Here is a 25,293-nt window from a genome sequence, read left to right as displayed (position 1 = left end):
TTTTTTCCACCCCCCCTCTCAAGCAAGCAGGTTTGTAAAGTGAACTTCCAATTCTATCACATATTGTTTTGCTGAACTCTTCTCTGTCGTACAGTAACAGTGCAAAGTAGCATTTGTTTAGAAAAGATACACGGTCATAGAGGGATCTTCCTAAACCACGTAATCTTGGGGGCAGGATGAAAAAAAAAAAAAAAAATTTTCTCACATCGTCCATTTCAGAGCAGTATTTCAAACTGAATTTAAGAGCCAGACTAGCAAAGCGATAAAGCATATATGTAACCAGAAGCAGCTGAGCAGTCTCACCAACAACAGAGTTTAACTCTTGGCTTAACGCTACAGATACACCTATTAGATCATACGGACATATCTATTAGATTAGGACACACAGAAGCAGGATGCCCAGTCAGGATATTCAAAAAGGGGAAAGAAAACCAAGCACCACATATCATTTCACGCTCTGCAGGATACCTTACATTGGGATATTTACCACAAACCCTGAACATACCTTGTTGGATTTTAGACTGCATGTTATTAATTTCCAGAAAGTACCTGTGTAGAGAGATTGTGTTTATTGAGACCACTCTCCTTGCGGCTTCTCCTGGAACCGGTTAGTTTAGAGAGGCCGAACCCACTGCTAACTCGTGAAAGTTTGGACTGTGTGGTTGGAACCAAAGCCTCCCCTCTACTGATGCACTTCTTCTCATGAGCTGAAAAACAAAGAGAAAGCGTTGGGAGTACTTTTTAGGTGTTTTTTTTTTTTCCCCTACCCCCATTATAGTTGTTTTTTTAAATAGAATAACCTTTTCTGCTGCTTTAAAAAGGTGGTTGTTTGGGGGATTGTGTGTGTGTGCATGTGTTTTGTTTGTTTGGGGTTTTTTGTTGTTATTTGTTTCTTTTAAGAGTGCCCAGGAGCACTACATTCATGTCAGACATTCATGACTTGTATGAGGAAAGTTTCCCAGATGAAATCTGGGAATTGCTTGCATTTTGAAGTGAAGCATGATGAACAGATTCGTTACTCCTTTTATTGATTATCAAGATCAGGGTCCATAGCTATGAATTCCGTCCTCATCTGAAGAGGTGAAAAACAGCTACATATAAACAAAATCATCACCTAGCCTCTTCCTACCCCCACCAACTTTAATTTTCATGATTTACATCCCTTAAAAAACAAGTTGGCATTCCAAAGAAGGGAGACAGCATCTGGAGAAATACTTTTTTTCTCAGAACAGTCACAAAGATAACAGAATTTCCATAATTTATGTTATAAACAGTAGACAGTAGCAAAAAAAAAAAAAAAAATAAAATATGCATCTGAGCACCGTATCCCTACCCAAAAACGTAGAGATGACAACGTGACCCCACTAACCAATCTGGTGGCAACATACGCTGTATCGGCCAGACAAGCTAGGTGGGCCTACTGCACCTTTTTGTGCACGTACAGCCATGTCAAGTCCACAAGACTGGTGTGCTTACTTTAAAACTGAAGTAAAAAAATCCCACCCAAGTTCAACTGTCTCAAAAAATTTAACATCCTCCCGATACTCTGCTAATGGATCGTGCTGTTTATCAGTTACTTCTGATTTAGAAAATACATGCTCACATTCCTCACACTTTCTTCAATTCACTCCACACCTGAGCTTTCTTTTTCTTTTTTTAAAACCACTACTACTTTGTTATAGCAATAATTTCTCCAAAGATCCTTCACTCTGCTCAAAACATTTCTGCAACTATACTATCAGGGAGATACTGGAAACTTGAACAAACATCAGCCAGGGACAAAGCACATCTAGAAACAGAGAGACTGTAAAAACAACTATTCCAACTTTCCAAAAAGGCTTTCTGTACATCCAGGTAAACTCAATTACTTAAAAGCGGCGTAATCATCAAAGGAGTCACATCTATGGAATTTTATTATCTTCTGTCTAAACTCTTGCTAATCCAGTCCAGCAACAGTTACACAGGCATGGTGCTAACTTGTGCTAAACTCGTTTTCCACCAGGATTCCCAGGTCCTTTTCCTGCAAAGCTGCTTCCCGTGCTGACCAGAGTTCCCAGCCAAGGAGGAGAAGTCGTGGTACCCTTGCTGCTAGAGAAGGACTGCTCAGTCACGCATTTCCAATCATATCGCAGACCGAGCGTTTGCAGGCTGCACCCTGACATGCTCAAGGCGGGGGTCTCCCTCCCTGCCAGGCACATCCCTGCCAGGCACATCCGATCCTGACAATGGTAACCACAGGTAACCCCAATCCAAGCATTCATGGAGAGTAGCTAAATGAACCCATCACTGTAATCCACAATACGCTAATTGGTGTGCGCTGACTCACAAACACTGGATGCTGATGAGACCACCGACAGTACTGAAAAAAGGCCCTGTGCGCAGTGGAGTGTATGTATATCCTATACGTGGTACAGTTTCTGAATGAGAAACATTAAACGGTGACAGAGTACTTACTGCGACACAAAAGCTAAGCCCATATTAAAATGTCCACTGCATACGGTTCACTTCAGGGAAATCTACCGTTCAGGACAGATAAATCCTCAGTTATGCTTACCCAAATGATTTTGCCAACACTTTAAACTTGCTTCCTCAATAAAAGGTCTTGCAACAGTTATATCCACTTGGCCACGATCATTGACAGGTAGCGTCACTTTGAAAACTTCTTCTAAAACCTGTTTTTTACTATGGATCAGCTCTGTCCACACTCTGTTTATGGCTTTTAAAAGAAGCTGGCGACCTGCAGAGGCACAAGAACACAAACAGCAAGCTTTCTACAGTGCTTATAGAATTAGTATTTTTACAGTAGTGAACTGAATAATTTCTGCAATTATACTCCAGTTTCTTCCCCTCTTGCATGACCTGTGAAATGCCTTTGGCCAGCCTTTCTTTTTTTTCCACTTATATGCTAACAGAAAGTATCTAACAGTTAATTTTAGCATTTTTTTTCTCCGCAAATCTGAAACACTGGCTCTGATTAGTTTTGATTCTTCTCCCACATCCATTAACAAAATGAAATTCAAAAAAACCTTATAGAAGTATATGTCTATCAACATATATATGATTCCATGCACATATTACGCTTTAGTATTTCTACATATGACTGTGTGCATAAATACACACCTGCATAAATATCAAATAGACACATGTAAGAAAAAAATAAAAATCACGGAATCCTTTCTTCCACAGCTAGTTTATAAATTTTCTTTCAGTGAAAGATCATGAGGATGCCACTGAATAATTTTACCGCTTATACCAATTATTTCTTACCTATGCTCACGGAAGATCCAGCTGGTATAGAACCATGATGCACACTCAAAGTGACCCATTTCTATTGCATTCGACTCAGTGTACACAAAGCAGTATGTCTAATTCTGATGTGTGTCCAGAAAACAATGGAGAGCTCTTGCTATTTTAACAAAACAGAAACTTATCCTGGACATGCCTGTCTTGGTATTTCTAAGTGGTTTTTCATCTATTTTTTATATATATTTTTTTATACACATTCCGCCCCCCCCCCAGCCCTCCGAATAACTGGGGTAAAAGATTAGTGACATAATGCCATACAGAAGTGGCATTAGCAGACATCTGTGGCTTTGTCACTCTCGGATTACCTTCGCTGACATCTTGATTGTAGACTCCATCTGGTTCTATATCAGAGGGGATCATAATGTGCCAAGTTGTCATCCTGGCTTCTGCTTCCAATCCAAACCCATCAACGTTGCTACAAATACACAGCGAATTAATAACAACCAGAAAAAAACCCTCCAGTTAGAGCATTTGATTCCCTGTGACAGTATCACAAAGATTAATATGTGCTAGTACAGCAACGTTATCTTCCCTTCTGTCCACTTGAGTTCTGGTAATCTGCAGTCACAAGCTGAACTGAAGGTTTATGAAAAATGACACGCCATGGACACTGATGGCACTAGAGAAAGATGCTAATATTTGAAGGAACACAAAACAGACGAGGCCACAAATGGAGAACATTAGGGTTTCTGCTGGTGATGCTTCTCAAGTGTCTTTGGATGAAACACAAGTTGCACATTTTGTTGGAAAGAGAAAACAAAAATGCCAGGCAGGCCTTAACAGCAATGCAGAAAAGTAGGTGTCTACAGCATTTGTCACAGGCATCTGATTAAATGCCTGACTAGACTTACTTCAGCGTTATACATCCAAGTACCAAGACACAAAATTTGTACGAAACGATTCAATAGACTATAAATCTAATGACAGATCCTTTTGACTATTAATTACTTAGGACCAGTGGTTCTTTCTACCTTGAAAACATTTCAAGTTATCAAAGCATAACAACAAAAAGGTTAGACAAGCAATTGTGTCAGAATTTTAAAATATCTTTGTAAAAGGAGGTAAGAATGTTCTCTATACCCGGACTCTTCAAACTTAATTTTGTTTCAAAATCAATCACTTAAGCGTGCTCGCATTTCACTGGCTGGAAAATTATCCAGAATTTGCTGACTTATTTGCAAGGCGAGTGTCATTGCTGAGAGACAACAGGTCATTTTAATACTCCACAGCCCCAGTTCTGGAATGAATTTATGTCTGAGATATTTACCTTCCCACGTGCAGATTAATCAAGCAGTGAGCTAGGCAGCTGATGAACTCTTGATCATGATTTCCAGGTCCCAAAATTAAGTTTCTGTTCACAGTAAGGACCCTTAGGGAATCAAGGAGAGCCACTTGCTGAGGAACAGTTTTGTGCGGTCTTGAGAACTGATACAAGATGGTCCTGTTCAGGCAGTGATAGATAGCATCCAGCGATAGTCCCTGAGATCTTCTTTTTGACTGATGGGAAATAAAAACACACGATCAGATAGTAGCAAAAAATCAATTTACTGGCACAGAATTTTCCCCTGAATTGACCCGTGCTCATTTTGCAAAATCAGTATTTTACTAAACGTGTCAAAATCTATGAACTTCAAGGACGAAAATAACATGAATACATGATACACTTAAAATTTTAACATCTGTAAAGACACTGATTTCTAACAATGCAAGCACATGAGGAAGCTTCCCAAAAATGTCAAGGTAAATTTAGGAAGCTTCCCAAAATCCATGTGAGGTAAATTTTTTGGTTTATTTTGGGGGATTTCTAAAAAATTATGTCATTTGAAAGCAGTTTTTACTCAACCATCCCATATTAAAACACTCCACACTGACAAGATGTGCTAGGAAAGCTCAGTAGAGAGAAAGAAGGCTGGGGAAGAAAAGCATACTTCTATGCTGACCTGACGTGCATTGCTAGCAGGCTGCTTAGTAACATCACTCCATGGATTTTAACATAACCTGTGAAAATGTTTTTGCAAGCAGGCAAGTAGAACAACACTGTTACCTGTGCAATGAGCTGGATTATAAAGTCCACAAGAAGTTTGGATTCTTTGTTGAACATGCCCTGCCAAAGCTTATCTACCACACGCTGTGTAAAATAAAACACGTTGTTCACCAGCACTTGGTAGCTTCCTCCACTCGTTATCGGCAAAGATGCATCTTCACCTAGGTAATAAAAAAACCCCAAAGTTTTATTCATTTATCAAAAAACCCACATCTGCATAAATACATTCACATTAGTCCGTCCTTTCTAGACTTCTGTAAAAGAGAAAAACACCCAGTCAAAGAAAAAGCTAAAACCTCATGGCTTCGCTACAATGATCTTCGATGGTAAGCAAATGTTTGAAATCGACAGTGATAAAGACCAAAAAAGGAGGGGCTGGGGCGGGAAGAGTCCAGAAGAAATGGTAGTCCTATGATCCCGAGGCATCATATTTATGTATGGTCCTCCTTTTCAACTGGTAGCTATTTTAAATTATTCTTTTGCTTTTTCAAAAAGAAAAGAACCTTTTAAAACACCTAGAGGTGACAAGTGATGCCAGCTGGCATCACTTCTTCCTCACTGTGCTTCGCTCAACAAAACTGAGTCCATGCGCATCAGCCGCATGGGTCTGCGTCAACATAAATGTCAGTCCAGCTGTATTAAGAGAAGCTTGAAAAGTGCAGGTACTTCCATTTAAAAAAAAAAAAAAGTCATCAGTGGCACTGATTTTGCTCAAAGTTCACGTACATTTATTCACTTGTTGCCTCATCTTTACATAAAGCAACTTATAGCACTGCACCTGGAGGAAGCTGTCAAAACCTTGAAGAAGGAATGCCTGGGGAAACAAAATCCTGTTAGTGGTCTGCACAGAAGTACGTGTAAGGGCAGGAGACTCTTCTGACAGCCTTACTGACCCAAAGCTTCATGTAACATGATACTGGATTAATTTTATTACTGCACTGCACCCAGAGAAAGACAAATCTTTGCTGTGACAAGAAAGGGAGAGCCTTACAAGCACTTTTGAACAGAAATGCGTGCTGCCCCATGACATCTAGGATGGAGATAGAACAGACCGAGAACTCCTGGGAAGTCCAGCAGGCCACTGTGAAATCTGACAGGCACCTGAGCAGCAATACTCCTACAGACCACTTCACGATCACCTACATCTGGTCGGAGAGCCTACCCTACGGACATCCAAGCTACAAGCTTCTAATTCTCTTGCTGTCCATTTATTAACTGGATCAATGGAGTGCTAATCGCAGAGTTTTTTTCTGGGATGGTGCATTCATAATAAAATCAGAGTAGAAGAAAATGGAAGCAAAGTTAACTTTTAAAAACCACCCACTTTTAAGTCCCACCCATGATAAACTGACAAGCTCCAGATCCTCTACCAAGGCAAGGGGGACAAAAGAGATGCTGCGAGATCCAGTTTCAGTTCTTTTTGATGTGGTTGCAATTTGTCAGGCTTACATATCCAGAAGATCCATGCCATATAGTTTTTTTGAATAATCTATCTTACACTTCGGGGCAATCAAAATAGGGAGGGAACACGCAAGCACAGCAACACCATTTACACATCAACGGAAAGGAAAAAAAATAAAGACAATCAAGTTGTAACAAAACAGGACACTAATAAAGAAAAAGTTAAATAATCAAAACCTTTTGTTCAAATCAATAGATTGATAATTAAACTTTACTATATTACCCAATAAAACATCAGCTGCAAGTAAGTGGTCCATCACTCCATCCAAAACATATGTCTGAAACTCCTTCTGCTGTGTTCGTGTTGATCTTTCAGGGGAAGCCTGATAAAAGAAATGCAATGTTAAGATAACAAATATCTCTTAGTGAGCAAAAAGAGGGAAAGGGAGGGTGTTTTAGGTGAATTCTCTTTTCGCAGTTCTTCTGAACTATGTTTTTTTCTTCTCTTAGCGTTCTGTCTCGAGTAAAAAGTCTTGGCTTTATCTAAAAATCTAAGAATGCATGTCGAATATATATTGCTTGTATGCAGTCTTACAGAGTAGGCATTAGTCCTATTTAAAGCCAATACATTTATCTTCTGCCATAACAGGAACTGGAAAAGAATACATTCCGAAAAGACGCACAAATCTCTTAACTAAACATATGGCTAAACTGCAATCTCAGTTCACACAGTCACCTCCTTCAGTGAAAAATGAGTAAATGGGACAGATCAAACATGTAAATTGATCACCGCTTCTGTGTGGCGTTCTGCATTACAGCAGCCTTGGTATAGTCATATAATAGATGGATGTGCTAAACCTTTCTAATTTCATTTGCATTTAAAGGGTAAAACCACTTTATCACCTCGTGTTGCTCAATGCGTACATAATCATACCTAACTGAATGATCCACTTAAACAGTCCTAGAAAGCAATACAGAATTAAGTCAACATGCTTTTGTCTTTCCCTGTAACAGTTTAGCAGTGTGTACATACCCATTTCTCTGTTTATGCTAAGGGGCCAGTAACACTGATGGTGATACCAGATTTAAACAGCGGTAAAGCAAGTGCAACTGATTGAACACGGCCTCAAACAGGCTTCCTGATATCTGCATATAACTGCACCTCTTGACAATTCATTTTTTGCTTTGTGACGGCAAACAGATGCCCAACTGCCCCAGGAAATGTGCTAGGAAATACACAAGTACAGTCCAAAATTCCTGCAACTATCAAAAAAAAAAATCAGGGAGACTCAGCAACACATGGATGAGGTAACAAATAGATAGGAAAGGGAGAATGTGAACTGACGTGAACTGAACATTTGAAAATACATTGACCAAACAAGGTGTGGGCAGTTAAACAGTAACTAAACTCCTCATTCCCTGCCTCAGCATTAACAGAAGAATGCTTTCTGCAGGTGTCACAAACTTTAAAAGGTAATTTATAGGAGGATAACACAGTTATTTTGTGAATTTTTATAGCATATCATGCCGTATGTCCTGCCACTTCTTTTTATCTAATAAGAATAAGCAGGAAACCTTAATATTTCTGCAGGGATTTGCAGGGATTTTATATTTTCAACAAAACCAATACAGCGGTCATGGTCTGAAAGGTGTTTAACAAAGGAATCATACTCCACAAAAATAAAACTTGAAGAAAGCTACAACTTCTCACGCTGTCACCATTGAGGATCTAGTGTTGTGATTCCTGTATTTCCAGAGAACATGAAGTACTGGCTAAGATGCCAAAATAAGATTATGGCTGCTCCAAAGTGAGGACAAAATGGAAATAAAACATTGCCACGGTGTGCTCAGCAACTAACAGAGTCAAATGGAAGTTAAGGTACACACAAACAAAAGCGGTAGTAGGGCTCTGGTGTGGAGGGAAGAACAGAGCACAGCAAGAAAAAAAGCCAGGAACCAGCACGCAGACTGTCAGGTCAAGCACCTGAGATGGTCACCAATATACACAAATGCTGGGGGGACAGGGAAGAGAAATCCAGAAACCATTCTCAAAAGAAGGCTGAGTTAAACCCTCTACGCTTGCTTTTTTAGGTTTTCCACACTGTTAAGGAAAGGTGAGCAAACTACTATTTATGAGACATTAGTGTTCCTTTTTTTTTCACCCCCCTCTTATTTCATGACTATTTACAGGATTCTACTGAATCTCAGGTTGTCGCTCCTCTAACTTTGAAAGTTAAGTAGAGGAAAACATTTTAGGGAAGTGCCACAGTAAGTTCAAATAATAAAACAAAAAACCCCCAGAAAAATCAAAGAAACTATACCTCTAGCAGAAGATCTACCAGTGGAGTCTGTTTGCTGGCTGGTGTGAGGCATAAGTTATCAATTATCAGCACACGCATGAAGTCAAACACAAACTTCTTGGCAGGATGGTTGGTTAAGTATGTCTTGGTGCCAACATTGCAGTATTCTGACTGACTCCTGTTCATGCCAGAATCAGCTGCAAAGGCTTTAAACTCTTCAGCTGGGGACCCAACTTCATCATCAAGATCAGTGACCTGTGAAAAACAGCATGTTAAAACTCTAGAGATCAGCAAATTAACAGCAATCTTTTTGCCACTCTGTTCTTCACTTGTCTTTCTAAGGCTACTCACTTCACATTTTGCTTCTTAAGAGGCCTTTTTACAAGATTATTATGTTCAGGATCAGTTCCCCAGTACACATCAGGGAGAAACAACCAAATTCTAGTTTCAGGTTCCCAAGGCAAACAATAATCAGTGAAGACTGGCATGAATTATGTGAGCTAGAGATTACATTTCACATTCACGTGCCAACAAGAAGTACTTGGGCAATTTCTAGACACTTTGCAAAAATAAATTTTCTCATTGCAAAAAAGAAAAAAGTTTTGAAAAAGTTATTAACTAAAGCAGTTAAAAAAAAAAATCAAGACAGAAGCCAACTAAAAAAGGCTATCAAGCTTAAATGACAGAAAACAAAAAAAGAAATAAGCCTTTTCAAATCTCAAAAAAAGGGCTGCTCCAGCTTTCCTGTCTCTGATGAACAATCACCTTCAAGGGGCTAGCTCGTCAAGGGGACTCTAACAAAAGCACAAACAATAGTGAAAGCTGTCAAATCCAAAAGTGTGACTCTTTTTATGTAATGCCCTCCTCCAAATGCAAGAGGAGACAACATGATTTCCCTCAACAGCCTTATCACATCACCAGCTCACATGTGAAGTAACCAAATGTTTTGAACATTCGGTCTGCTTCAGTGGGAGAGTTCTCCCAAGAAATTAAGAGAAGCCCGAACGTATACTCTTTCTGGTTTTAATGGCAATCTCAGAAAGGCTGAAAGAACAGTTAAAAATTTTTTCTCCGGGCTGAATTTGGGTTATAGTGTTTTGTTGCGGGAACCTGGCTGTTATTCATCTATTTCACAAGGGATTGATTAGTTCTACTCGTTTGGACAGAGAGAAATGCTGGAGGAGTAAACCAATTTGTAGCCAAGAGAGCCCTGAAACAGCAAAGAGCTCAAGTTGGCAGGCGGCTACACAAAGTTTCAAGGGACCTAGTAGTTAAAGTAAAACCCGCTCAGAGACACAAGGCTCACTCTAAAACCTCTATACAGGTGAATGCCAAATCAGCATGACTGGTTTATAAGTGGCTTTTTTTTGAGAGAGAACATGAGCTCCTAGAATCTACTTCTAACTTAAAAGCAAAATAAACTATCTTTATGAGACACTCATCAGCATGCACCTTTAAAAACTGATCTCCCACTTTTATTGGCAACAAAAAGATAGCATGCCACCCGTAAGTATTTACTGAAGTATTTTACCGTACCCTCCCTAGTTCTAGCATGTGCCAACCTGTCGCCTAAGAATCCTTCCATGTTCTTAGTAAGACTCCTTTTAGATGTTGGCTAACAATAACTTCCTTTCCATTGATAGTCTAGAAACAGCATCATTTCTAAACGACACTAAGTTCAAAGAATACTTCAGGCAGCAATGCAAGCAAAGTTGAATTCACACCCTCTCCCGGCTTGAACTCAGTTCCAGCTAATACAAGAACACTGTTTCGCGGTTAAGCCACAAAAGAAGAAATGGGAAGTGGGAGGAAAAAGAAGGTTTAGATTTTATCACATCCTCCAGAACAGAGGGCTGAAAGCATAGGCTGACTCAGTCTCTTTGGCTTTTGTAAATGTGAGCTAACATTGTTCATACGATTGAAAATAATGATCCACTAGCAAACAAACCATGTACATTCCCCCTAAAACGCAGTTGCAGATGCCACTGCACAGCAACTGCCCTCCAGTTGAACCTGCGCTTCTCTCTCTTCCAAAAACAAAGTACAAAACGTTCAGCCCAGCCTTTACAACAACCTCTTTTCCATTTTATCTTTACGTGACTGTTTAATTGATAAATCCTCAAAAGTAACGTTCAGGGGAAAAACAAAACAGCTCACTAGCTGGCTTTCCTACCATCTCAGAGTAAGGTCGTATGTTGAAAGGAAACACTGTTGCTGCCAGCGCACACAGGAACTCCGGACTCATCCATAAGGAAATGAGATCTGGCACATTGTGATACAAATACCGAAAGAACTGCATCAAGGTGACGGGATATTCTCGAAGCCAAGAGCCTTCTTCCTCCGACTGCCAAGGCTGGGTTGAAAAACAAACAGCACATTAGCACAGATGGCACTAATTGAAGAATTCTCATTTCAGAAAGGAGCTGCAGGAAGAGGAGCTGTAGGGTCAAACATCAAACGCATTGTCAAACATGCAATGAAACACGTGATCGTGACATGTGATCAAAGATGCGGTCAAATGTGATCAACCATGTGGACAAGCACTTGTTCAAGCACAGCAGAAACAGGCGATTGAACGTGTGGCCAAGGACACGACCAAGTGTGAAAAACACATCCAGAACATGTCAAATGTGTGTTGGAGCACTTGTCAGAACACATGACCAAACACATGTCTAGAACACAAGACTGAAGACACAGTGTCCGAACATGTGACCCAATATCTGATCAAACAAGCGACAGAAAATGTGTTTGGGCACATCACCAAACCTGACCCCGTGGTGACAGAAAACGTGTCTGAGCATGTCACCATATGATGAACACCTGACCAAACACACGGTTAATCTTGCCTCCAGAATGCGTGACATTTGAACAAGCCACCAACTTCTAACAAACACATAAAACACATGTCCAAAACATGTGCCTGCAACACATGACAACAGAACATGTGATAAGAGAACATGTGTCCAAGCCATCACAAACATGTAACTGAACACAGGGCAGCATGTCACCGCATCACAAATGCATGAGAAACATGTAGCAGAACATGACAAACATTACAACAACAGGACATGTCATGATAAAACAGGCTGGAACATGTACAACAACATGATGAAATGTAACCAGACACATGAATGAACATGTGACAAACCCACAGCTGTAACACGTGGCAGCCTAACTCATGACAGTAATGTATGCCTTGAGCATACATGTTTGAGCATGTAATAGACAGGAGACTGACCACATTTACAACACGCGAAGGACCACAAGACAAAACATATGTCCTAACACATAATGATTCAAAACATGTTGGTAAACATGAGCTGACTCCTGTCAACCCAAAATGTGATGGCACATCTGAACATACACAGCACAAGACAGCAAGGCAAGAGACAATACATGTGTCTGAGCACGTCACAAATGTGTCCAAACAGGTGAGAACCAAACACATGACAGAGCAAGTCACCAGCAAGAGACAGAACACATGATGACAGGAACTTCTACTGCAGCAGGTCACGTACACATAACCAGTGTACAAGTCCAGAAGACACTTCTGAACTCATTAACACGGGAGAGACATGCAAGCAATGCTTCTCAGAGGATATTGCAAACACATGACGACCAAACAGGCAACAACCGAACAGATTGCTGCTTTGCAAACATTTCATGACACAATTTTCAGCAGATAACACTCTCTGGCTCCAAGGAAATACAAAATTTTCCTACTGAGAAACCAACTTTCACTGCTCTTGACATTAGATTCAAAGATGAGAAGACAACACATTTTTCTGGCAGTAAATTAATTTCCTCCAGCATGTGGCTATTAATAGTCAGGGGACTTCTCTGCATGTGGAAGGTTCATGCACGAAATCTGCAACTCACATAGCTCTGAGCAGATGGGATATAGAGTCTCAAACATTCCCCCACAACGTTAATCAGGAAAGAAATTCAATGATCTCTGCCAAAGGCATTTTATCCTTCTGCTTTCTTGTTTTGTTTTAATTGCAGCAAAACACAAAGCCCAGCCTTTTTGTGAAAAAGCAGCATTAATTTTGTGGCCCCTAATTTTTCTACAGATGATGAAAAATAAAGTAAGATAGAGTAACCCACTATCAACGATGGTTTTCACCCAAGTATTATGAGCCTACCTCACAGCTGGGTTTGTCGTGACACTAACAATACCCCAACTTTTCCAATTTGGCTTTTGATCACATGGCAAACTCAAACAATTCTGTATTTTCAGATGTGAGCAAAATTTTTTATGCTTACAGAATTCAGCATGCTCCTCAGCATTCCCAATAACAAGAAGGCAGCTTCTGTGCAAACACTGTGTATTGAAGAGGTAACGGTGCCACATGAGGCAGGAACTCCAAATATGAATGTCCAAATAGAGTCTAAATCAAACTGTAAGAGGTGAAAGAGAAGAAACATGACATGAAATAATTGCTTTATCCTGTACAATTTGATACTGCTTTTTATTTTACCTACAATAAGCTCATTTGGCAGTATATAAAAAATGAATTGTTTCATGTCCTCCAAACTTTATCCCCAAAAGCTTCATGCGAAGGCCACTGAAGAAAATGCCTTCTAACCATGCACTAACATAAATGCAACTCTCATTTTCTCGAAGCATTTAAGTGTTTTGAAACAAGAAGAGACCTGCACAAGTCTGCACAATCACCTCAGTTCACTCACATGTAGCAGTAAAACCCACATGGAATCCCACAGAAAAAAAAAAAAAAAAAAGAACAAAACAAACCAAGCTGCGTTTTCCAGAAAGTCCAAAAAGTTAAATCAATTAAAAAAAATAAAAAAGGACAAAGTGCCCACCTCTAGCCTTAAGACTGCTACTGCTAAATATTTTAAGTAATTGAATTTAGTTTCAATTTAACAGGGCCATACTTCAGTGCTGTAAGTAGGAGAGCTTCATGACTCTACTTCACTGTAGCACAGCGCGGAATGGGCTGCCAAGTATTCCTCTTGAGAAAACAGACAGGCAGAATACCTTTCAGTCTGAAATTTTTACTTTCCAGTTCCCACTGATAAATGAATGTTAGCACTGCATCCATTCTAAACAGGTACCTTGTCTGTCTGGAGTGTGGCTTTTCTCCCTAAAGCACTATACCAAGGCTTCCTAGGACTCTGTTGTAAACCATATCCTATCTACTCATTTACATACAATTAAAACAAGTCCAAAACCCAACCTGTTCAGAATAAGAACAATAAATGTTTTCCAGCAACAACCAAGATGCCTCCCTACAAAACCATAGAGATTTTCTGAAATAAAAGCTACCTTGTTTTGTCTGTAACCTCATGAACTCTCTTTCAACACAGCAACTCCCCACTTCTTTAAAAACAAACAAACCAACCAACCACCACCACAACAAAGAAAGCAAGGAAAAAATTATGCCCCCTTTGATGCCCACACCATGCCTGCTTGAACCAGGGATCTGCTTCTCATTTGACCCCAAAACAGACCAGAAAGACACCAGTGACAGCTATGCCATAACAGGCTGCCTTCCACATCCTCCCACCGTATCTCGTCCTCCCACCCCAACCAGTTCCGCACTAAACACCACATTGTGACTGTGAATCAGCTGCAGAGAAGGAGGGTGCCTGGTTAATCCATTATTTTCTCGCATGACAGACAGAATTACATTTATATCTTACTAGATAATCCCTACCTGGCAACCCTGATTACATCGGCTGCTGATGCCAGGTGCACTGACCTGCAGGTTTTCGGGCAGTTCAGTGACCGGCTGCTGCAGGAAAAGGGCCATGAGGAGGAAATAGAGCGCAGGTACATTAGTGTGCTTCGGGAGAAGGGACTGCAGAACGGGAAAGCCTGGGAAGTGACAAGCATCCCGGTTAATCTCCCGGACTGTCGATCTGCCACCAGCACTCCTGCCCACATTGAAACCTAAGATGAAAAAAAAAAAAATACAAAGAGCCAACAATGTTAATAGGGAAGTGCCTATGAAGCTCCCTCTTCGTAGAGCAGTGAACTCAAGACGGTACCTCCTCAGAAATTAACGCTGTAAAAACTGAATGTGTGCATATAGACCATCACACACATATGCAATTCTGCTTCAGATGTCTAATTTTATCAATAATAAAATGGAAATGATTGCATTTCAGTACCACATAGATGACGCTGCTTCATACAGACTGCCTAATGCTACTGCATACACAGAGATCCAGTTTCTGACCATGACCGCAATTTCAGACTTTTAAAACACTCAAGCTGCTGGAAAAAAGATATTTCGCTGTCTGAGAAGGACGTATCACCTTAATCTCAGTTACAGATTTATATTACCAAGCAGCAATCCAAGGGCCCATTTAAGTTGATGGGCAGCTAATTTTGTTTCCAGTGTCTCAGGGGCATCTTGTTTCAGTTGTTTTGGTACTGATTAATCAGCTGGTATGAAGCATTATATTTTATCTTAAGTGCTGCCAGAGGCACAAAATTCACCTTTTGCGACCCTGCTTCTACATAGGTATTTCATTTTCCTATTAAAAAAATAAATAAATACACCAGGACCACAGAACCGCTTACTTTCAAATGAGGAAGGAGGTAGGAAGACAGTTCAGTCTCCACATCAACCCAGACAGTGAGCCATTCTTCGGACACTGCCAGAGATCAGCTTGTTTTTCTGAGGCTCTAATAAAGATATTCTTTCCAACAGAAGTTGGAATCAGACTAATGAAATGTTTGCTACAAAGCTGCAGGAATTCCACCAATAATCTTGGGGGGGGGGGGGGTGCGCGAAAAGGCTTCTATTTGGTTTCATGAGAAATCTTGGATCCAGTGTGTTGCAATTTATTAAAAAACACAGGATATGAAAGTTAGATAATCTGTCACTATCATTTGATGAGACACAAGTTTAAAAATATCTGTTTGGTCACAGTCCAGCTTGGATTCAACTAAAGTGATACCATAATAAGAAAAATAGGAAAACTCTACAAATGCTCTCCAAACATGAGTGTAACTCAAAATCTTATTTAGAAAGATTTTGTGACTGAAGAAAATTTTTATGTTATTGGACATTTAAAGTGGATACTGAATAAACAGTCAATTCCCTAAAGTATCAATGGTTTTCAAATTTTAAGGCACATGCATGTGCAAAAATTGTTTATTAAATAAAATACAGGACCTTAATCAAAACTGGCCAAACAAACAGATAATGGTTTCAGGAAAACTGTTCTCCTTAACCTTCCTAATTCATTAATAATGCAAAGAACCATCCTACGTTCCTAGTAGAATAACCTGAGTGATATATTATAGCAAACCACTGTAAATAGACTTAATAGACAGTTTCATTTATGCAAAAAATAACAAGACAGCAGAAGATACTTTGATGTGTTTCAAAGAGTCAAAGCAGAAAATAATGGACTTTATATTTTCATTTCAGGAAAAGCCCTCTTCCTGAAGATCACTTCAATAACACTTCACAGTTATTTCCTTATAATAAATCAATTCAGAAAAATCTTTAGCACAGAAACAGATCATATACTGCTGCAACAGAGAGGTGGCTCCTTGTACAGTCATTTTAGGAACAAAAATTAAGTTAAAAGTACTATTAATACCACTGCCTTGATCTAAAGCCTACTCGAGCTCATGAAAGCCTCCCATTTAATTTCAATGGATTTATATCAGGGTCCAAATGGACATTCATCTGAAAAGCACTATCTTATTTTGCCTAAAAACACCCAGGTCCATGGGAAATAGCCACTACACCTGTCTACACAGAATTGGAATCAGTTATTTCAGACACTTGGGAGATGCATTTCAGACAGCTTAGAGATGCTCAAAATACACGCTGAATTCTGGATCACACGGGGCAACGGAAAGGTCTGATAAGCTGGATAAACGAGGCTTTAAGAACCTGCAAAGAAAGTCTTTAATCGGAGAGAGAAAGAGAGCGTGCGTGCGTGCAGAAGAACACAGGAGAGGGAGAGGAAAAGAAAGGATGAGATGATACTGTGAACACAGAAATTCTCAAGACAGCAAAAATTCAAACTGGTAAATCTAATTGCCAAAGAACTCACTAGACAAAGCAGCTCAGGTGTAACACCACATGATGCTCTAACTAATAAAAGTAAACAAACAAGTAAATTTTACAGCACCTTTATTAGCTGCGTAGATAAGGTGCTACGCTGTGCTACCTCTGCACCTAGCTCAGACGTGCCTGTCCACGGAATCTACTTAATCTTACCGTGATGGCAACAGAAAAAACTGATTAGCTACAGAGGCTTCGTGCAGATAATGAGGCAATACTGAACGACAAGGAAGTCTGTGCAATGTCAACTGAAGGGTAGTTTTGTAAAACAGCTCCCCTTTTGCCTAGGAAGTCTAACTCTTAGTTGTAAGAAAAACGAAGTGCAGAGGCATCTGAGCACAGCAGACAACAGGAACAGACAGGATGCATCTGCTCGACAGCAGTCATAAAATAACCCCCACCTCGACACATACGCACACGCACTCCCACACGATCCTTCAGCCATGAAGGGACTGAGATCCCATACCTAGCACAGTACCAATCTTGTTGGTCAAGACAGAATCCGTCTGATCGAGCCAGCCTCCACCACTGAGACCCTCCTTAAATTTGATAAGGATGGGCTGATTACTCAACAGGACCACAAGAATTCGCATGGCTGCTGTGACCGTGGTGGAATGCAGATGTTCTTCCATAAACATCATAATCCAATCAAAACCCAGTGTCTTGACGAGTTCTTCACAAGCCCTAATTAAAAAGGAAAAGAAAAAGAAAAAAAAAGTCATCACATTTTACAGCATTTAGTTTCCTACTAGAAAGCAAAAATCAGTGCTCACCATCACAGCGCAAACTTCAAGATCAATAAAAATTCAGATCTATTGAAGAGTTAAGTGAATTCTTAAGTAAGTTTGCTACACAACAATAAACATTGCTCACCAACTTATGTTAAATGGAGCACATACAGTGTATTTGTTTAGCAGAATAGGAAGACTAAATACAGCTCCTGGGACTATGGGACTGTTCCATTGCATGAGATTTCTCCAATTGCTGCTTTTGATAACAAATGTGGAATGCCGAACTGGAAACATTTATCCACAAATTATAATTTCCAAATAACTTTTTGTTGAGGCATGGATAGGTTGAGAGTTGCTTAGGAATAGCTGAATGAATATAGTTTGGTTTGGGTTTTTTTTCTCTCTCTTTTTTTTTTTTTTTTTTTTAAGCAGTATTGCTGAAAAGCTCAAACAGGTTTGGAGTTTGTCAACCAATGCTCTGTCAATCACTACATAATCTACATATGCCATACATCCACAAAATGCCTCTAACAGACTCAATACTGCCTACCAGGCAGTTGCTTGAAAGTTGTATTTTGCCAAGGTTTAACTTGACAGTATTTCAAAGTCTCTTCTCCATCTCACCATATGACTCTAGTGCCTCAAATGATAACATCACCTTCCCTCACTTGCAATTTTAAGGAACTAAGGGGCATTCTAGGGTCAATGATCCTAAATATAACCCCTACTGAAGCCATTTGATCTTAACCAAATGACAAATTTACTATCCCACATCTCTAAAACCAAAAGTTTTCTCTTTTGACAAATTTTACTTTTGCTATAGCCACACCTGAAGTAATGAGAAAACAGCACCAAGAAGTACACGAGGAGAGCAGAGGGTTAAAGAACTGGCTCTCCAGATAACAAAACTTAAAAAAAAAAAAAAAAAAAAAAAATAATCAAAGTAGCCAGACATCCACACTTGTTCACACTTGTGATCCTCTGGCACTCAAAGTTTTAAAATAAACACTTTTACAAACACTATTTTTCTTCCATGAAGTAACAATAAGAAGCAATAATGCTCCAAATCATGGTTTTATATTATTTTTTTTTTTTAAAGATTTGAAATGAAAACCAGTTAATGCAATGGCTGAAAGATGCGCGTTACTTACACCAGCATCTGCTTAGCACTATTATTGTTGCTGCTGCAACTGACAGCATACAACTCAATAATCACAGAATAGTTTGGGTTGGAAGGGACCTTTAAAGGTCATCTATTCAACCCCTCTGCAATAGGCAGGGGCACCTTCACCAAGATAATAACAATGCATTCCATTTCTGCTAGCATACCCAAAGCTAATTCAGTTACACCTGCATAAATCATCCAGTAGTTCCTATAAAATTATGCAATTCCACTAGTGAAGCGAATGGAGGCTGTATAATTCTCCTCTTTGCAATAAAACTTTATATCCTTTCCTTTCCTCAAATTTTTTATACTTACTGCAAATTAACAGTTGTCTTTTCTTTAGATGTGTATAGAAGTTTCAGGAGGATATCTAAAAGCCTGTTCCGCAGTAGAATAAGATTAGCTGAAACAAGTCCTCCAAAATCATCCTCTGTTCCTAAACATAAAAAAACAAAAAAGGGGGCAAAATTAGACTTTTGGTACTTGAACATTTAAAAGGATATTACATAATTCTATACATAAGCAAATGCAACCTGATTCTGCTCAGGTTGTAAGCCATGCCAAAAGGCAGTCAGCCTACTCTATGCTGCCGAGAAATGCAGTGTCCCATTATCATCACCACACGGAGTTTGGTCAGTTTGAACAATGGGTAAAAGGGAATCACAGTGTCTCAGACAACAGTCTAAACTGAGGTGGTCCAAATTAGCTAAACTAGTCGCTCCTGGCGACTAGGTAAAGACATTAAAAAAAAAAAAAAAGCACCACACACACAACCTGCCTGCTCTGCCCCCATCCCTCCCTCTCCGCAAAACCCCACAACATAATAGTTAGATTTTGCATTATGCAACCTGGGGCGGGGGGGGGGGGGTGGTGTCCCAAGAAACACACTGATGCTTTTCAATTCCCTCTAAATCTAAGAAACAGGGAGAAAAATTAGTTTCCTTTTCTTTTGACAGAAAGCCAAACTCACCATCAGTTGAAAAAACACACTTAACTGCAAAACAAGCCAATACATGCAGCTCAGGACTAGCTTTACAGTTATTTTGCAAATCCCTCTTATTATACCTTATGCTGTCAAAGCAGGACCATGTTTTTACATTATTCAAAAAAAAAAAATCTCAACATGCAAAAATGAAGATAGATAAACGGACGCTTTGGATGCACAAGTCACAGATATGAACACAAAGCATCTTCTGTGGCAGAAAATACAGCAGAACTAGTGAAGACCAGTAACCTAAAAATCTCATATTGTTTGCTTCAAAAGCTTCTCTCTCCATTCCTGCCACAGCCTCAATTTTTCCCCAAGATTCTTCAGTCCCCCCAGGGTAGGCAAAAAGCAGCTCAGGCTGTGGTTAGCCTTGGAAAAAAAACAAACAAAACCACGGCTGGCCTGTAGTGAGAACACCAATCTACATCTCTCTCCAATAACCACTTCCTCTTTTTCACTAAAAAGCTTGAATTTAGTCATATTTGAGACTGCAATAAACAAAAGTATTCAGAAGGAACAGGAGAGTACAGGGGGATAATGATGAATGTACAGACTGCCTAAACCTTGTTCTTCGGGAAACCAGATCAATAAAGCTAACTGCAAAGCAGAAACGCTTCTACTACTTGTCCCTGTGCACCAGGGTATTCCCAAGAAAACGTAGAAACATAGGATCTTTGGATACTCCCCTCTAGTTATGTGCATGACACCCACTGTGGGGCTGAAACATTTCTATTCAGGGAGACCGACTGAAAATGCAATTGCATAAGCCTTTTTTCTTTACGAAAACAAGGGTAGAAATTGGTTCAAAACAATTCAATATAAGCCTTCTTGAAGGAGAGTAAAACTTCTTTTTTTTGCCTAAAAAACCAAATAGGCTGTTGTAGTTAGTTCTTTCACTTCCTCCACGCCTGGGGGGCAGATGCACTTACTAATCAGTTTTCGTCTTGTTTTCTCTCCCCACAAAGACGCAGAGATGCACAGCTGATTTGAAGGAGCAAGTGGTGGAAACAGAACAAAACCATTCAGTGTTAAATGAAGGAAAACTAAAGAAGAGTACATGGGTTTTGCACTGCTTTGCACGCAATACTGAAAACCAAAAGCACCACAACCAACTAGCAGCCAGGTTATACCAAAATTACAATATTGCTAATGACACTACTTCTACATTTTACATGTTCAAGCACAGAAGAGATCATGAAGTATTTCTCTTCTGCTGCTTCTAAGCCATTCCGCCACTTACCACTGTCAAGCTTTTCTTCGTTGTTTATTTCCATGACTACAAACTTCTCACAGACCGCAAACGTAGGTAAAGTGGAAGAGATGAACTGTCCAAACCTTGACGTATATAGAAAAAACATTATTCATTGATATGACAGATGCACTCTCATCTATCAATAATTCACCTTAAATATAATGCCATAACACTAGTGAGAGTGAGATACCGCAAAACGTCAACTTTCTCACACCTGAAGATTGAGGAAAATGGTCTCCATCTAAAGTTACTAGCCAAAAACCAAATTCATGTCTAGTAATTAGCAGAATCTTTGCAGGCAAGGGACCCTGAAAATTCTAGGATTCAAGAACAGAAACTGGGAGATACCACCAAGTCCTAGTAAAAGGAACACCACGAGAAAGGAGAAGAAAACGTTGTTCTCAAACCATTACAGCTGAGCAAGTATTACACCAAAAACAGCGATTACTCGACCCAGGTATAACATTTATGCCTATAGCTTAAGGTGATGTAACACAAAGTCATGGTTTTCCAAAACAAGATGATGTGCTACTCAAAGAAAGGGGATGCAATGTTTTTCTCTTTCCTCTGGAACTAAGCTGAAATGGTCTCTAGTTAGTATAACTTTTTCCAAGTTACACAATATTTTTTATTTTTACTTCCAGGAAGGAGACCAAGAAACACTCAGATAGGCATTCCACAATCTGTTTTGTAACCATTTAAGCATAAAAATCAAAGGTTTTATTCTTGAATCATGTTTTTAATCACATATAATTAAAACAAAGACAGGTAAGATGGTCAGGTTGATGCTTCTAATACCTTTAATTGCACTTAAAGTGAGAAGCTGAAAACATGACCACTCATATGTAAAGAACTCCCAAGCAATATTTTATCCATTTCCATTATAGTGAAATAGGAGATGAGAAAAATTAAGCTATCAAGGATTTGAACTCATTTAAAAGCATTTCAAATACTCCTGTACGTATGAATTGCAATTATTTATGTTACTTTCAGTCAGAATTCATAGTACTATATCTAACAGCCTTAAATATTCCTTTGATTTTCAATATTTAAGCGCTCAGTACTTCACATGAAGAAGGGAGCTGCAATACAGCACCTTTGCTTTTCACTTGCAGAACATTAAGCCAGTTTAATCATTCATTCATACCTGTTTAGATACAAACTGAATGTAATATGCAAATCAAGGTATTAAAAATTATTCCCTGTGTCTAGTGCAGTCTAGCTCTTAGAGGAAAAAAATCCAGTACGTAAGTATTTCATGTTCCTTACTCCACAGCAGTATGACCATTAAGTATTTTTAACAAGATCACCGACATAAGAAAAACAAGAAAGCCAGAATTATCACAGGTGTGGGCTACCTGAGCAAGTCATAGCTGCTAGGGAAGCCTTGAAGCAAAAAGCTCAGCACATTACTAATCGCAGCGATAGTAGGCTGGGACAGAGACATATCTCGAAGAGTCAGGAGCAGTCTTGGGATAAGCTGGAATTCCCTCATTAACTTAGCGTTCTTTGCTGCTTCGCTGGAAGAAGAGAGAAAGGAAGTGGCAATTTAAAATTGGAGCATCCTCTACATATTACCTCATCCTGTAAGTGTCATTACTAGACTGGCACCAACTCATACCTTGACTCAGTGAGAAGTTCGATGAAGTGCTCAAATAATGACAGATGAAGCTCATAGGGTGCATGAAGCCAGACCTGAAATACAGAATGATATGTTTTGTACACAAATCCACTTTAAGATTAAACACTGACATTAATATACCAAAGGTTATGAAAGGCTTGAAGTGATTAAACTGTTCACCTACACGACAATTTACCTGGCCATTGCACTCAAAAGCTCATTGCAAGGTTCTCAATTGTTTATTCTTCAACTTCAGGTAAGTATTAAACATACTAGCTAAGACTAAAGAAACACACATTGGTAACAAACATATTCTCTGTAAACGTATCATGATGAAAACTAAGAGTTCTAGACAAAAAAGTCACATACTATCTGGAATTTCTCTTTAAACAGGTGGTGCAATGGCTCCAAAAGGAGTTACTGGGGTTTACAATGCTGATGTAAAATGCTGTGTTACGGTTATTTGGCTTAAGCGAAGATTTTTCTCTTTGTAAAAGTAACTTACTATCTTCTGCCAAGATTAAACTCAAGGTTTTCCCTCATTTTGGTTTATTTATTTTTATTTTTACCCAGCATTTCCTGCACACCGTTTTAAATGATTTAGATACTCAAAAACAAAAAAAATCAATTGTTCAATCAATAGAAGTAATAAAAGATACAAAAGCCAGAAAGCTCCCTGTTATAGCTGCAAATCTTAAAATTGATTTGCTATTGAACAACGCATAATAAATGTTTGTGCTCTGGTGTATAAAACTGGCTTAAACAAAAAGCTTTCAAATTTTTTCTTCTATCCTATCGTCTAAAATGGTAGAAAAAAATATTTTCATTTCCCTTTTTAGTATAAGAGTAAGAACATCTAATTTATCCAATCTGATTGTAATGCTCGGGTCACTGATTTCTGAATACAGAAATAAAATAACTAACTTTAAAAAAAAAATCCGAGCAAAAAACAGGCTTTTGGAAAGTTTCTTCTTAGTGACTCACAGACCTATTACTTGCACATTTTTTATTTAATTTTTTTTTAATTCTCTTAACTGTATTCCTTTCCCAGTTGTTCTTAGTCTTCAGGGGAAAAAAAAAACCAGACAAACACAAACTAAACAATATGAAACTGGATCTTTTGTACAGTAGTTGCTGTCTGAGTGACTATATACCGTTGATGAAATTTCTTAGCTGCTTCCTTTATGAGGGAAATAAAAAGAAAGAAAAAAAAAATAAAGTGGGGGGAGACAAGAGTATTCTTCAGAAAAGGAGCTGGCCTACGATTCACACTCTTCTCTCTGCTAAACAGTTCATCTACTTTAAGACCTCTATCACAAATATTACCTCTTGTAGACATAATAAATTCCATTAAGCTATGTTTATTTTTGTGAGCAAAATATGCTTAATTTTGTGAGCATAAAGGAAGCATTACTGTAATTTAAGAGGTTTGTTAAAAGACTAACTAGTTACACAATACTGAAGGATTCATGTTTAGACACAGCACAAGCTTATTTCTTGTTTTCATATTATGCCTAAAAAAGAAAAAAAAAAAAAAAGGAAACTTTGGTGGGTGACAAATTTCCTCTGCATTAGATCCCCACTAGGGTTAGAAAAAAAGAGGCTCAGGTCTGCCCTTTCCATTTCCTCTTTCTTTGTGCCATAATTATAGCATATCATTGATCTTGGCAAGGGGGCAATTTGGGTGCATTAAAGACCTTTAAGCTCTCCAAAAAATGAAGTTAACAAGGCCAGTTGATTTTATTAAAAGAAAGGCTATAGTAAGCAGCAGGATGTTTTTCATAGACAAGATCCTTAATTAAAGTTTCCAGGAGTGCTTTGAAATACTCAAATAGACATCTAAAAAAAAAAAGGAAATAGGTAACTCCATAAAGCCATTTACGCAAGACGGACCTGTGCTGTTAATTTAGTATCTTATAGCTGGATTAGCAGTGGTTAATAGTATTTTTGTTTATTTATTTATTTTAGTATATGTGAATCAGGATACTTTAACTCAGTCTGTGTCAGGTACAGATAATGCCAAAGGGCCAAACACTAAACGACAACTTCTACACATCTTTTATCAGCTTCTATTACATTACCATTTCCTTAGCTTAACACAACAACACTTAAATATTTCATAGGTCGTGTGAGCAGACTTTTAACTGCATAACTATTAACTTTGCAGGAGACATATGATAAAGTGATTCCTGTGTCCTATGCTGAAAGTTTACCTCCTACTGTTATTTTCAGTACATCTTTCATGCCTCAATACATGGACTGCAGTAGAACACAGAGGTTAAAAGGAACTGCTAACCATAAACTACAAAAATATATCTTCTAAACAACAAAAAGCAGAAACATCTGCGGTACCCACTCATTGTTTCTACACTGATTCAAGCCGGAAAGGAAAAGTTACAAATAATCTTGCTGCTCAACTGCTTTACTG

The 25,293-nt window shown here is 38.9% G+C and overlaps 1 protein-coding gene across 5 annotated transcripts in view; it reads right to left on the bottom strand.

Moving 5' to 3' along the window:
- The window catches only part of WDFY3 (WD repeat and FYVE domain containing 3), a 178,282-nt gene that overhangs the window by 28,872 nt on the left and 124,117 nt on the right, over positions 1-25,293 (bottom strand). For 4 of the 5 annotated variants that reach the window (XM_063337332.1, XM_063337329.1, XM_063337331.1 and 1 more), the window contains 15 exons: positions 22,866-22,939; positions 22,603-22,764; positions 21,233-21,327; positions 19,320-19,440; positions 17,575-17,792; positions 14,733-14,968; positions 13,318-13,452; positions 11,225-11,404; positions 9,073-9,306; positions 7,035-7,134; positions 5,351-5,511; positions 4,574-4,803; positions 3,612-3,721; positions 2,555-2,737; positions 550-707 (listed from right to left, as the gene is read on the bottom strand). In XM_063337332.1, coding sequence (XP_063193402.1) covers positions 550-707; positions 2,555-2,737; positions 3,612-3,721; positions 4,574-4,803; positions 5,351-5,511; positions 7,035-7,134; positions 9,073-9,306; positions 11,225-11,404; positions 13,318-13,452; positions 14,733-14,968; positions 17,575-17,792; positions 19,320-19,440; positions 21,233-21,327; positions 22,603-22,764; positions 22,866-22,939 — 2,397 coding nt within the window. The remainder of the gene's footprint in view (positions 1-549; positions 708-2,554; positions 2,738-3,611; positions 3,722-4,573; positions 4,804-5,350; positions 5,512-7,034; positions 7,135-9,072; positions 9,307-11,224; positions 11,405-13,317; positions 13,453-14,732; positions 14,969-17,574; positions 17,793-19,319; positions 19,441-21,232; positions 21,328-22,602; positions 22,765-22,865; positions 22,940-25,293) is intronic. The other variant, XM_063337330.1, reaches the window with a different exon arrangement.

The sequence above is a fragment of the Chroicocephalus ridibundus genome, chromosome 5 (genome assembly GCF_963924245.1).
Source record: "Chroicocephalus ridibundus chromosome 5, bChrRid1.1, whole genome shotgun sequence".
In the NCBI taxonomy this organism is placed as follows: domain Eukaryota; kingdom Metazoa; phylum Chordata; class Aves; order Charadriiformes; family Laridae; genus Chroicocephalus; species Chroicocephalus ridibundus.
The sequence above is the reverse complement of the archived record's forward strand: the minus strand, read 5'-3'. Positions and strand labels throughout refer to the sequence as shown.